Here is a 14,459-nt window from a genome sequence, read left to right on the forward strand (position 1 = left end):
TGTACAAAGGCCACCACTGAGTCGAAAATTTGATAAGAGTTCTTTTATCTTCTGTACCTCCACTCCCTGCAATTTCCTTCCAATGTGCTAAAACACAGCCAAGTGGAGTTGTTTTAGGAACCTCTTTGCTTTGCCCAGTTCCCATCTTATCTATTTCCTTCTCTTGGTTCAATCTCTTTTCTAGGCAAACCTCTTTTCACACTGACTTACTGGATTTTTTTTTGTTTTTTCTGCTTTTTTCTCTTTTTTTTTTTTTCAATTTTTTCTCTTGCACTAACCAGGTTTCAAAAACTAAATGACTCTTTCAACACACTAAGGCAATAACAGCTGCTTCTGACCACTCTGTCACAGCACTCACACAATGCCTAAACCTTACAGTGATTATTTTTACACTCAAAACAGAAAGGTATTTTGGGCATCAGACAAGCATCTCATTTATTTCACTCAAAGCCAAGCTGGTATGAGAGAGGAAGAAAAATAAATCAAGATTAATTACTGAGAGGGAGGAAGGGGAAAGAAAAGGAAAAAAAATAAAGGCAACCACTCTTTGTATGGTCCTATGTTCACTAAGTAAATTAACTCAATATTCTACAATTCCGCTGCTAAAAAGAACTTGGTAATTTTGTCCACACAAAACTTTTATAATGCACCAACTTATTCTCTTTACTCTGACAGGTCAATAACAAATAGTATCTCTTAACTCCGCAAGCTTGCAAACCCACTAATCAAACTATGGCACAGCTATGTTCTTTTGATGTAGTCACCGAAAAAAATGTCTCTAACTGGCCGCGGTAAAATGTTTTTCTTTATTCACTTACCACCACAATTTCAAACAACTGCATACACTCCCTCACCCTAACACAAAAATAAACACATACAACACAACAAGCGCTTCTACGACCACAACAGCAAAGTACAACAAAAATTCCAAAAACCCCACACTCATACACCAAAGCTAATAATTCACAACCATACCCAAATATTCACGTCTATTAAACCACACTTAATCGATCAATTTCTCATTTGCTCGTGCAGACTAATCTGCACCCCACACACATACACAACACCGGTGTTAACAATACTTCAAACTAGTTCTCTTTCAAACTAGTTTCCTTAGGGATCCACTCGACCCACCACCAGGATTGCTCGCGGCCGCTCTATCGGACAGCGAATCCCCCCCTGCCAGCTAAGGACGATGAATTACTTCGCCGATTTCCCTTAGCCAGCCCTAACCAGTCGCTTGCAAGCTCACCACTCAGGGACAACGCTGCGCACAGGACGTCTCTCTGTGTCTTACCAGCAGCCCTAGCCACACGTATACGACTTACAGGCTTCCCTATACCCAAAACACATACCGTTTCTCCGCTGTAGCAGGTGGTCGTTGTTTGCCCCCGCAGTGAGCGGCCGAGGAGCAGAGGTCCTCCAGGAAAATCCCGGGGTGTGCCTAGGATGTCAGCCCCTCAGTCGATCCTGCAGCCAGGCAAATCTTGTCCCATCTGGGGTGCCAAATGAAGCACGGAATTGACTCCACAACTCAGATAGTTATGAAGTAGGTATGTGTTTATTCCAGCTGGGGTGCATGGGGGGTAGCCCCTCCAAAGACATGCACACCCTCAGCAGCACTTCACTAAGTTTATATTAGGTTACAGATTACATATGCATAAAGTTAGACAAAGCCTCTATACATATTCATTACCTATCCCCGCTTCATATTATAATGAGTTCAAAGTTCATTTAAATATGCCCGCGCAAGCGCAGTGTCTTCAGATTAATTGTGGGTGAGGGTCCCGATGATTAATTATGACAGGATCCATCCTCTTCATCACGATGAACTGTTCACCCTGTTCCCTTGCGCATGCTCCCTTGGTCCTTGGTCCACGTCCAAGCCTAAGAAACAACTCGTACCGGTCCTGGGGTCCAAGGGCGGGATGCTCGGTTACACTTGGTGGTTTTTCTCAATTATTTGGCTCTCCTCTCCCCATCCTCCCTTATACCAGGTAGGCACAAATTCATCAAGAAAATAATAAATGGATCGCAGCTGGCATATCTTAGTAAATCATTATCCAGTCTCTGGCTCTTTGAATCAGTTCAAAAATATTATTATTACTATTATCCAGCTCCTAGCTCTTTTACATTAGTAATTTCTATTTTACCCTAAATCAGTATGATTAGTAAGAAAAACATTCTAATGGTGTAATCTTATCACTTAGTCTAATCTTCATGCTGTCTTCTGCACCACTTGTGGTGAGCGAAGGCACAGAAACCACTTAACCAAAACAACGACAGCAAATATTAGCCCCCCTCAGTGACTGGAGATCTGAAAGGAGGGATGCCCATTGAGAAAGATTCTCTGAGCTTTTGCCCCCCCCTTCCACCAGCACAGGCGCCTGTCTGTGGCCTCCAGGGCTGAAGGCTGAACTCTTAATTCAAATTCAAATTGTAGGTAACAGCTCTGACTGGATGGCTTATCAGCTAAGCATGCATTTGAAACCAGCACAGAAACCGCTGAATCATCCCATGAAGGACTGTCACCTTGGAAGGGGCCTTGGGGGTCTCCAAAGACCACCAGGATATACGGAGCATCCGTGGTGCACATGCTAATGATATTAATGACTTCCGAGAAATGATTTGTATAACCACTCCTATCCTGAAGAATGTAATTAATATTCATGATTTTACCTATAACTGTGTCTTTGGGGTACTGATGTATGTGTGTTTGGCAGAAACAATTCCCCACACATCCGGTGCACCGAATAAAGCAAATACCCACTTCTCTGACTTGGTCTCTGAAGTGTCTCTGAGCTCGATTGGGGCGAATCACCATACAGACTATTTCAGCAGGCAGTCTGTGGGAAGGCACATGGGGCTTTCCCTGATGTTGATGCACTGGTTACTGGCCCTCCACAGACCCAGCAATTGCTAAGGTTAACGGTTTTTGCTACTTCATCTCCTAGGCCTAAAAAAACTATTCTCCCACCTCTGGCCTGAACCTAACTGACAATATAAAGGTAAGATTATTAAGAAAAATATTCTAATGGTGTATTCTAATCACCTTATCTAATTTTCACACTGTCTTGTGCACAACCTGTGGCAAGTGAAGGCACAGAAACAACTTAAAGAAAACAATTACAGCAAGGATTAGCCCCTAGTGCCTGGAGATCCGAAAGGAGGGATGCCCACTCAGACTGTTTCAGCAGACAGTCTGTGGGTAGGCACACAGGGCTTCCCCCATTGTTGATGCACTGGTTACTGCTCCGGTCCACTCCTGTGGAGTGTCAGTCGAGGCTTCCTGTCCTTTTCCTCCAGCTGAGATGTCCAAATTTTCAGGGCCTTAGAGACCTTGACCCAAACATGATGCGTCCATCTGTGGTCAGCTGTCTTGATGGCTGTTTCTGTGGTCAGTAACACTTGGAAAGGTGCACGCCCCCTCTCCACCAGTGGTACTTCTTTCCACTCCTTAACCAGGACCCAATCTCCTGGTTGGATGTTGTGAACAGCAAAGTCCAAAGGCAAGGTCTGTGTCACCTGAGTTTCCTGTTGAAGCGACTTCACAAGAGACAGTATCCTGGCCACATTTGGTTTAAAATTTACATCACTTATCTCCACCCTTCCCCGCCCCCAGCCACTAGGCTGAGAATTACAAGGGTAAGGAATTCCAAACATCAATTCAAAGGGAGATAATTGAATATCTCCTTGGGTCTGGCCCTTATTCTTGCTAAAGCCAGTGGCAAAAGCCGTACCCATGGCATCTTAGTTTCTATTACCAGTTTCAAATGTGTGGGGGTTCAGGGTGACCTGCCGAATTGGACAGCTGTAGAAGTCTTTTATCTTCAGTTAATGTGAAGCATTGAGAGAGACAAACTGAATCGCCCCTAGCAGGGGCTGAGACAAAGAGTAAGATAAGACTGTGTTTACCTTATGCATAGTAGTTAACAGGAGAGATTAATCAAGAAGAGGGTTACCTGTAGCCCTTAAGAAATGCAAAACGTAACCCTGGAAACCGAAGTTTTTGTAACGGCTGAGCTACTAGTTGGTAACAGTATAAAAAGACGTGCTTTGTACAATAACATCACCTTTGCATGAAGCAGGCTGAGTCCGCATATCAATCACTGACAAATGGTGCCTTCGTTTGAGGAGGGGTTAGATGCCTAGCTGTGTGTCAGTTGGTGAGCCCCTTGGGACTTGAAGTGCTTTTTCGAGAAGCAGGAAGCTGGCCAGCAACTGATCCCTTCAGATTTGAAGGTAAGCCACGGGGGACGATGGGGACAGGACAGTCCTCACCGGATAGCCATGTTTTCGACCTTATGTCTCTTTTACTTGAAAAACATGGAATGTCCATGCCTTCCCACTCCCTTAAGAATGTGCTGCATTGGGTAACTGCCAGAGTGCCCGAGCTAAACCTAAGCACCGCTTTTGGAGGTGTCGGATGAGGCGGGAATCGAGTTGTGGGATCTCGTTACAAGATGAGATGAGGCAGCCACTCAAATGCTTCCTGCCTGGAGGGCTATACTGGAGGCTATTGAAGCACAGGAAAAGACTAACAAAGAGAAAGCTGCTTCTAAAAGCATCTCCCCCTCCTTGGAGGGAGCGGCAGCCAATGCTGCGCCATCTCAAACTGCCCCTGTACCCTCTGCTGCCGCGTGCCCTGATCCCTCTAACCCACCTGCTATGGAGGTCGCTCTTAAACCTCCCCATGCGTTGTTGGTGAATTTGGAATGTGATCCTGGACCTATTAACCCTACTCAGGAGCCTGATTTGTTTACTCCAAATCCCCGTGATCATTGTGCTAACATCAGACAGGAGGCATTGAAGGAAGGTCTCTTTGACATAGCTGAAAAAATAGTCATGCCTGTCATATATCACCAAGGGCAGGGTCCAACCTGGGAATCAATTCCTTTTTCTGTAATTAAAGAACTGCACTGTACCATTACAGAACACGGCATTCATTCACCGTTTTTTGCAAGTATGATTACCTCTGTTTTTTCCTCCTACATGTTTACTCCCTATGACCTGATTCGCCCCAAGCGTGCCCAGAGACACTTCAGAGACCAAGTCAGAGAAGTGGGTATTTGCTTTATTCAGGGCACTGAGTGTGGGGGATTCCCTCCTCCAAACACTGGGCACTTCCAACAACACAATATTATAGGTAAAATTCATGAATATTCATCACATTCCCCATAATAGGAGTGGTTATACAAATAATTTCTTGGAAGTCATTAATATCATTAGCATGTGTGACTGCACAGGGTCTCTCTTGCGAAACTGTCCCTTCTCACATTAAGTATGAGAAACATAGATAAAGACTGTGAGAAGAGAATGTGTTTGAAATTGGGTGTTGTAGCACCTCAGCCAATCACCCCGGGGGGGTGGGTGACTGCTGACCAATCGCAATATTGTTCTCGCCTGTATATATATAGCATGTTAACAGTAATAAACACTCTCTTCAGTTGTTTTGACCAGCTGGTGTGTGCACCGATCACTTCGTTCTGGGTACAACAGCGACATCTGGTGACCACCGACATGTACTACATGCGCCGTTCCAGAAGGTACAGAACGAGCCTCAAAACCCCCCCTTTTTCCCCCCCGCCCGCCTCGGGGATCGGGAGAAAAATGGAAGATTCCCTCCCAAAAGACAGCGTTCTGGTGTCTTTCCTGAAGGATACCTGGGGCGGTCCGAGGGCCAAGTGGAAAGAGCTCTTGGTCTGTGCCCTGTTACACTGGGCTGTGGACCATGGCTTCTCGGAAGTGTTAGAGACAGAAGTGGACACTGGTATGTGGTTGCAAGTCAGTGGGGCACTCTGGCAGGAGCTCATTTATGGAAACCCAAAAACCATACGTTTATATTGTACATGGAGGCGGATATGGGACTCCTTAAAAGAACAGAAAGCGAATATCGGGAGAGATGATGCCTCTTTCTGTCTAGATTCCTTGATCTCAGCCAGCGGCGACTGGTCTGAGGAGTCCCTGCCCCTGGCCATGCCAGCTATAGCAGGTGGGCCTGTGCAATGGAAGTATACTTTGCCATGGGACTATGTCCCGCCAAAGTATCCATTGCCTGTGGACCAGCTCGCGGAGATGTTGAAACAGGAGAAGAGCTGGCAGAGCTCCTCGGCTGCCGCCTCTGCGGCGGGGCCAGGGTCCGTGTGGCCGCCAGTTCCCCCGCAACCCCCTCCAATGCAGCCTCGGCACGGGCGGACCCCAGGTCCACCTGTTCAAACTGCAGGGGCAGGGCTGCCAGCTCTGGGGCACACCGCGCGACCTAATCCGGCACAGCCCGAGTCCCCCCAGGTGGCAGCCGCGGTCGCTCTGGCAGGCATCCCTCACTGACCAGCTGCGCATGCCCCGGCTGGCTTTCCGCAGATGGCAGCTGCGGTCGCTCTGGCAGGCACCTATTGTGATAATAGCTGCAAGTTCCCCACACCCCTTTCTTAATGACTGTACTTGTCACCTATTGTCCTGCCTTCCCCACCCCATGTGATCCTGGCCACTCCTTCGGGTTTCCCCTATTGGTTCCTGTACTCCTAACTCCGCCCATGTACCTCCCCTGTACCCAGAGGTCACTGGGCCTGTCTGCTGTCCCTGCCCCTCTCTGTTTCCCTATAAAACCCCTCACCCTCCGCCATCTTGCTGTCTATGTTCCACGTGTGTCTATGCGCTACATGTGGCTGTGCATGTGAGGCCTTTGCCCACGAGGCATTTCTGTCTCTGGGAGGTCGTTGGCCTCTGCTGCACCATGCGAATAAACATCTTCCATGGACACGACGCATAGACCCTCCTCGCTTCCTTTATCACCGCTGGTTGTGGAAGCAGACGAACCAGAGCTAGCCTTATGGCTCCCCGGCCGGTGAGAGCGCAGTCTCCAACCCTGGGACATAGGGTTTGGAGCTCTGAGGCGCTGAACCAGGCTGGGTAGAGACACTCTAGGGTAAGGTCTGCTTTAACATCCCCTAAACCACAACAGGCACCACCCACGTGCCAGCCGCGCAGGTGCCTAGGTTCCTGCAAGTGCCACCCGCCCTCTTGGACTGGCTTTTAATGGATATCTTGCACCAGCTTACCGGGATTTGTTAGCATTTAACGGAGACCCGTTCATGAGAGACTCCCGACCCATGGTAGCGTGGGCCAGAAGTGCCCGCTCCAGCAACCCGGAAGACGGCCGGGGCTCATCCCACAATGAAAGCAGAAGTGACGACAGGGACTTGGATTCCGAGCAGGATACGCCAGTCCCAGCAATGGTTCCAGTGGCAGAGGCGACCCCAGTGCGGCACGCTGATCTGGCCGCTTCTATGCCGATGCAGAAGACGGCTTTAACTGATAATGTGCCAGTGAAGCCAGCGGGGCCTCACAACGCTCCACCTGTGTCGCTGCCTTCTCTACACTCCACTCCTAGCTCTGCTGCCATGCTGCCTCTCGGCACAATGTCTACACCTGGCCAAACTCCGTTATTCATGATAGGGCTCACGGAGAAACCCCAGTCTGATAACTCACACAGCGAATTAGACGACATGCTTGCTTCAGGGCGGAAAGCTGCGGTGGCAGGGCGGCGAAAGAAGCGCCTGCTACAGAACTGCCCTTGGATATTCCCAGACTGCACGGTGATGGTGCGCCCAAGAAATCCCAAACGTTTCTGGGAATTGGTAAAGTTGGGCACTCTAGAGGCAGGAGACTGGAGTCTTCTGGAAAGAATGGGGATGCCAGACCAGAGAAGGGACTCTAAAGAGAATCAGGTGGCTGCTACAGCGCCTCTAGGAGGTGTACCAGCAGATCAAGGTGATACTACCACCTCGCAAGGGGATGCCCAAGCCTTTCCTGTGTTCAAGGCTCCCCCAAATTCGGGTCAGGTTAACAGGCATGATGTTGTTGCATGGAAGGCGGTGCAAGATTTACAATCCAAAGCAGCACAACACAGGCTTGGATCTTCCGAAGTCATGCAAATTATTAGAGTGATGAATACTGACCTGCTTGCTCCATTCGATATTAGGCACTTGGGTCAAGTTCTGTTTCAACCTATACAATTTACAGGTTTTGAAAATAACTGGAGAAAGCTGGCTGAAAAACACTCGTTACAGAATATACACTTACCTTCTGAGGACCCTAGACATGCGGTTGGGGTGGATGCCCTTATGGGAACTAATTTTTTTCGAGCCACGACCTCCAGGCTACTTGGGATCCTCAGATCCTAGAGCAGGCCCAAAAGATCAGTATGGGAGCCATCATAAAAACCATAGACATGGCTGCCCCAAAAACACAGTATTCAAAAATATCTTGGGGCAGTCTGAGCTTTTCCTGTCTTTTGTAGAAAAGGTAGCGGCAGTCCTGGGAAAGCAGGTGGAAGATGATTCATTGAGACAGATATTTTGCAAACAGTTGGAAAGAGACAATGCCAACGATGAGTGTAGAAGGATCATAGACGCCTTTCCTGGGGACCCTACACTCGCAGAAATGGTAGAAGCTTGCTCTAAGGTGGGATCAGGGAACCAAAAGAGGTCTGCCTTGGCTGCACTTCTACCGCCTGGTCAGGCACCCCCTGACCGTGGACAAAAGCAGCCCAAGGCTGGGAACAAATGGAAATGAGCTAAATCGAAGCAGAAGGAAAATACAAGGACTGGGATTCCCCAGTGCAGGAGGTGAGGTAGGCCAGGTCACTGTTCAGACTATTGCAGGTCTAAGTACCATGTAGATGGTTGACCTCTGTCGGGAAACATGAGGAGGAGTGTAAAAAGGGGGAGTTGCCCTCTGACGCAAATGTTCCCCTAAAACAGGGTGACGGCACAGGCCTATCCAGCCAATTTAGAGACAGCACCCAAGGACCAGCCCGGGTTGATATCTACACGGCAAGTACAGTCGTCCTAGAATCTGGTAGCATCCATAGGGTTCCCTTGGATGCACATGGACCCCTAAGTCAGGGACTCAGTATGCTGCTTGTGGGGAGACCTGATGTCACCCACCAAGGGATTTTTGTCCACCCAGAAGTTATAGATGCTGATTTTACAGGCCAGATTCATTCTATGGTTTCCACGTCAAAACCCCTTGTCACTATCCCTGAAAAGACTCACATTGCTCAATTAGTGCCTTTTGAGTCTTGTGTCCCCAGGGCAGAACAACAAGCTCGCAGAGGTAGCAGCACTGAATCGCCGGGACTTCTGCAGGTCTGCTGGGCTGCAGACATTTCTAATCAGAGACCACAGATGACATGTACCCTCATTCTGCCGAAAGCTCGTCCACGCCAGATTCGGCTCCAAGGTTTGATTGATACGGGTGCTGATGTAATGATTCTCTCCTCCTCTTCATGGCCTTCTTCATGGCCTCTAGCCCCTGTGGGATCGGCCATCGCGGGGCTAGGAGGAACCACACAGAGCCAACTGAGTGAATGACCTGTGTTAGTAAAAGACCTGGAGGGACACATGGCCACAATCCGACCCTATGTTACTTCAGCTCCAGTTAACCTCTGGGGACGGGACGTGGTGGCAGCCTGGGGGGTGCAGATTGGGAAAAATTTTTGATAGGGGTTACTGTGTGCAAGGGCGCACCGTATTCTATGCTATCTGTGCGATGGCTAACTAACACACCAATATGGGAACCACAGTGGCCTCTGCCAAAAGAGAAATTAGTTGCCCTTTGTCAGCTGGTTCAGGAACACTTACAACAGGGACACATTGAGCATTCTACTAGTCCCTGGAATACCCCCGTTTTTGTAATTAAGAAAAAATCGGGGAAATGGAGACTGTTGCAAGATCTCCGAAAAGTTAATGCAGTGATGGGAAGTATGGGGACATTACAGCCTGGTATGCCCTCACCCACAATGATTCCTACAGGGTGGGAAATCTTGATCATTGATTTGAAGGACTGCTTTTTCACAATTCCTTTGCATCCCAATGACAGACCAAAATTTGCCTTTACTGTGCCTGCAATTAACAATGCTGAGACTGTAAAGAGATTTCAATGGAAAGTGTTACCTCAGGGCATGAAGAATAGCCCGACTATCTGTCAATGGTATGTCGCTCAGGCTTTGTCCAGAGTTGGCGAGCAGTTTCCTGAGGCATTCTGCTACCATTCTATGGATGATATCCTGGTGGCAGCATCCACCCAGGATGAGCTGCAGAGGTTACAGCCTCGATTGCTCGCTGCCCTGCACTCCCATGGGTTGCAAGTGGCTCCGGAGAAAGTTCAACAGCTGCCTCCTTGGAAATATTTGGGAGTCAAAATTTTGGATTAAACTATACAACACCAAGAAGTGCAATTCTCAGACTCTATTAAGACCCTGAATGATGCCCAGAAATTGATGAGTATCATCAATTGGTTACGTCCTTATTTAGGACTAACCACCATGAAATTTTCCCCGCATTTTAATATTTTAAAGGGGGACTCTGACCTAAACTCACCTCAACAATTGACTCCCGAGGCGCGACGAGCGCTGAACGAAGTGCAGCAAGCTGTTTCCGCTCATCAGGTTTATCGAGTGGACCCCTCTACTGATATCACTGTTTTCATTACTGCTCCAGACCTCCATCCTACAGGTATCATTGGCCAGTGGAAAAAACAATGGGCTGACCCTTTGCATATCCTGGAATGGGTCTTTTTGCCTCATCAGCCAAAAAAGACAGCACCCACGTTGTTTGAATTGATCGCTTGTCTGATAATTAAATGCCATTATCGGTGTTTGCAATTAATGGCAGCGGATCCTGCAAAGATTGTTGTTCCGGTATGGCAGGACAGCTTTGAATGGAGCCTTGCTAATAGCGCTCCTTTTCAAAGTGCACTGCAAAACTTTTCAGGGCAGATTGCTTATCACCTGCCCAGCCACAAATTACTACAGTTGGCAAATTCGACCAGCTTCACCTTGCGGCCAAAGAATAGTTGGGTGCCAGTGCACAGACCCACTGTCTTCACGTATGGTTCTGGGAAAAAAAGGAAAGGCCATTGTTACCTGGAAGGAGGGATCTGAGTGGCAGGTGCTGAAAGGCCACGAGACAGGCTCTGCTCAATTGGTTGAATTGAAGGCAGTTGCCATGGCTTTTCAGCGGTTCTCTCAGGTACCTTTGAATTTGGTCACTGACTCTGCTTACATAGCAGATATAACTAAACGTTTGGATTGTTCACTTCTAAAGGAAGTCAGTAATGAGGCTCAGTTTTCACTATTGCAAACTTTGTGGAATGCAATTCAAGCTCGAGTGCACCCATATTACATTCTGCACATTTGAACACACACCAATTTACCAGGTTTTATAACGGAAGGCAATCCCAGGGCTGACATGCTAGCCGATCCTGCGTGGGTGGCACCTCAGCCTGACAAAATTGTGCAAGCCAAGGCATCACACAATTTCTTTCATCAAAGTGCACATACCTTGCAGAAGCAGTTTCAATTAACACCAACTGAGGCTCGTGACATTGTCAGCGCTTGTGCTCATTACCATAGACTCGCTGCACCTCTGCCACCGGGGGTAAACCCCAGAGGCCTGAAGGCCTTGCAGCTCTGGCAGATGGATGTAACGCACATCCCTGAATTTGGCTGGTTTAAATACGTGCACGTGTCTATTGACACTTTCTCCTCAGCCATGTGGGTGTCTGCTCATACTGGAGAGAAAGGCCGCGATGTCATTGCCCATTGGAAATTAGCTTTCTCGGTCCTGGCTGTGCCATCTACTGTGAAAACCGATAATGGTCCTGCCTACGCCTCGCAGAAGACGTGGCAGTTTTTGCACCTATGGGGTGTAGATCATAAATTTGGTATTCCACATTCTCCTACTGGCCAAGCCATTGTCGAACACGCTCATGGTACTTTGAAGCGTGTTTTGGAAAAGCAAAAAGGAGGAATGCATGGGGAAACCCCACAGAGCCGATTGGAAAAAGCTTTGTATACAATTAATCATCTCACAGTGCCACCAAATTTGAATAATCTTGTCATCGTGAACCATTTTCTCACATTGCAGTCATCAGGCGAGACGCACCTGCCCTGGGTGAAGGTCTGGGTACGGAATCTACTTACTGATACCTGGGAAGGCCCGCGTGAGCTTGTTGCTTGGGGTCGTGGGTATGCTTGCGTTTCCACAGATACTGGGGTACGGTGGCTGCATGCAAGATGCATTCACCCTGACCTGCGGCTCCAGAGGCAGAACTGGCAACCTCAAAATGATGACCAGAATGCAGAACATCAACCGAATGATCCTTCTGATGATGGCCAAGATATCGACCATCAGGCGGATGGTCGTTCCACAAGCAGAGACTGAACTTTAAGTTTCCTTTGTTATGGAGTCAGAAAGCAAGGGCTTTGAAAGCTATGTTTAGAATTAATTTCTGATGGAACTGTGATATAGAATTGGGTTCGATAGATGTATCACCCATGGCATTGCTGGAGATTCTCTCTATCCACTTTAAATCAGCATCTGATTTGGGCTCTGTTCGGTAACTGGCCACTACCGAGCAGATCCTTTATGCTGTGTTTGTTCTCCTTTCTGCAAGGGACCCGCAGAGGATTACAAACTATACCTTTTTGGTCTTTAAACCAAAAGGGGGAGTTGTGGATATTGAAGGGCTGCAAGCAGAAGTTTTCCCTGGGAGCCTCTCCTTTCCAATGCAAACTATGAAAACAATGAAATGATTTTGTAAATAATAACTAAACACCTGCTGTTTTCCCTGATCTGTTTTGGGTTTAAGGCAGAGAGTGTTTGGAATTGGGTGTTTTAGGACTTCATCCAATCACCCCAGGGGGCAGGTGATCACTGACCAATTCCCTATGGAATTTTAGCAGATATAAGCAGGATTTGAAAAGTAAACTGGCTCTCTGCTTTGCTGGATCCGTGTTTGTGTGTGCCTGCTGCGTTCTCTCCGGGTATTACAGCAACAGTCTCTCGTGTTCAATATGCCACATTATTCAAGTAATACTTTCCTTATTATCAGCCAAGAAAGAAAGGTTCAAAGCCTAGGTAAAGGTTGCTGAGAAGACAAAGGGGAAAAGGAAGCAGTCCCTACAAAGTGGTTGTCCTACTGAAGCTGCACTAAGACTATTTTCTGTCAGTGTAACCAGGCATTTAGAGAGACATTGGGTATCAGAGTGTTTTATTACACAAGGTATTTATATAGAGATATACAGAAGTGCCTTTCTGTCAAAATGACAGCCATATTTTATCATTAACAGCCATCAGCCGCAAGATCACTTCCTGCCAAACTGAGGTAACGGTGGTGGTACTTTAATGTCTCGACCTCTTTCCAGTTTCTTCTCACAGTCAACTAGATAGTTGACTCCATCAATGACAATCTGAACTAGTTCTACCTACAACAACAATAAGAAAAACAGTAATAATAAAAGATTTAGGCAACACTGTTAATAGAGGAAAAAATTGGCTTGCAAAGACTGCAAGTAAAGCCATACCCAAGGAGAGTCATGACCTGGACACAGAGATCACACATGCTGTGACACAGGAAATATGAGTCATGTATTGGTCAAGTGAAAGCCCATAGTAATTCCCTTCTCCCTACCCCTTCTGCTCATGCTGAGCTTGGCCATCTGAAATTAGAAATTTTCAAATAGTCCCCTAATTTCCACCAAATTCTGCTCCTACACATACCCCTATATAGACAAACAGAAGTGCTTAAATAAAAGGTTTAGGCATGAGTTTAGAGACCCATTTCAAATGTTGCCACTCTGAGAATACAAGATGCTGAGAACAACGGCATGCCAAAGCCATGCGTTCCCATTTGCTGTGTTCTCACAATTTGCGTATTAGGACAAAGAAAGTGAAAAGGCAGTGCCATGGATGTTTAGAGTCACTGGGCAGTTCTCTCTGAAGCAACAAATGCCAGTGTAAGTAAAGAGGTTCTGGTGTTTTGCCAACAGCATCATGTGAGGTTTGGATTAATGCCTTTATCCAAATGTTTTTGGGTTTAAAAGCTATGGAACATTGGTCTGAGATTTGGTAAATGACTGTAAAGACTACTGGCACTTTGTCTTTCTTCTGTAGAAAGTGGGATAGTTGTATTTTCTTGATGGATAGTAATGGGATATATGAGTAATACTGAAATGACTCAATCATGCAGAGCCCTCCCTTACTGTTTAGCATGCTTAAAGCATCTGTACATATGTGCTTACTTCTTGATGTTTTAGACTGTTGTTTACCTATATTCTGTGAAATACAACAGTTTTATTCAACATACAGTCAGTACTGTAGAAGAAACAATGCACTGCATCCAAATGGACACCAGTGAATTGCAGAGGATAATCTATACATCATCGCCTGTAGAAACTAAAACTTATTCTGTGATATTAAGATACTAGTATAATTTTGTGCTATTTAATTTTAAAGCCATATAATTCTTTGTGTGTCTGAAAAAGCAAAAATTATGTTATCCTATGAGAAAACAGTCAACTGAAAACTAATTGGAATGGGAGTGCAAGGAGGGGAAGAGACACTCATTTTCCCAATCCAGTAGTAGCATGAGCCCTGAATGCTTCTGGATGCATG

At 46.9% G+C, this 14,459-nt stretch overlaps 1 protein-coding gene and 1 long non-coding RNA gene across 4 annotated transcripts in view; one reads left to right on the top strand and one right to left on the bottom strand.

The window, feature by feature from the left end:
- The first annotated feature begins 7,394 nt into the window (after nt 1-7,394).
- LOC146425452 (uncharacterized) lies at nt 7,395-12,794 on the top strand. The gene is made up of 2 exons (XR_014846621.1): nt 7,395-9,379; nt 11,931-12,794. It is a non-coding gene; the product is annotated as an uncharacterized LOC146425452 (long non-coding RNA).
- A 223-nt stretch (nt 12,795-13,017) lies between these two features.
- LOC146425453 (creatine kinase S-type, mitochondrial) overlaps nt 13,018-14,459 on the bottom strand; it is a 40,755-nt gene continuing 39,313 nt past the window's right edge. For 2 of the 3 annotated variants that reach the window (XM_085041660.1, XM_085041658.1), the window contains exon 10: nt 13,019-13,270. In XM_085041660.1, coding sequence (XP_084897786.1) covers nt 13,151-13,270 — 120 coding nt within the window. In that variant the 3' untranslated portion in view covers nt 13,019-13,150. Of the gene's footprint in view, nt 13,271-14,459 lie in introns of all 3 variants that reach the window. The other variant, XM_085041661.1, reaches the window with a different exon arrangement.

This window comes from Lichenostomus cassidix, chromosome W (assembly GCF_008360975.1).
Source record: "Lichenostomus cassidix isolate B80296 chromosome W, HeHo_3.0, whole genome shotgun sequence".
Classification (NCBI taxonomy): Eukaryota; Metazoa; Chordata; class Aves; order Passeriformes; family Meliphagidae; genus Lichenostomus; species Lichenostomus cassidix.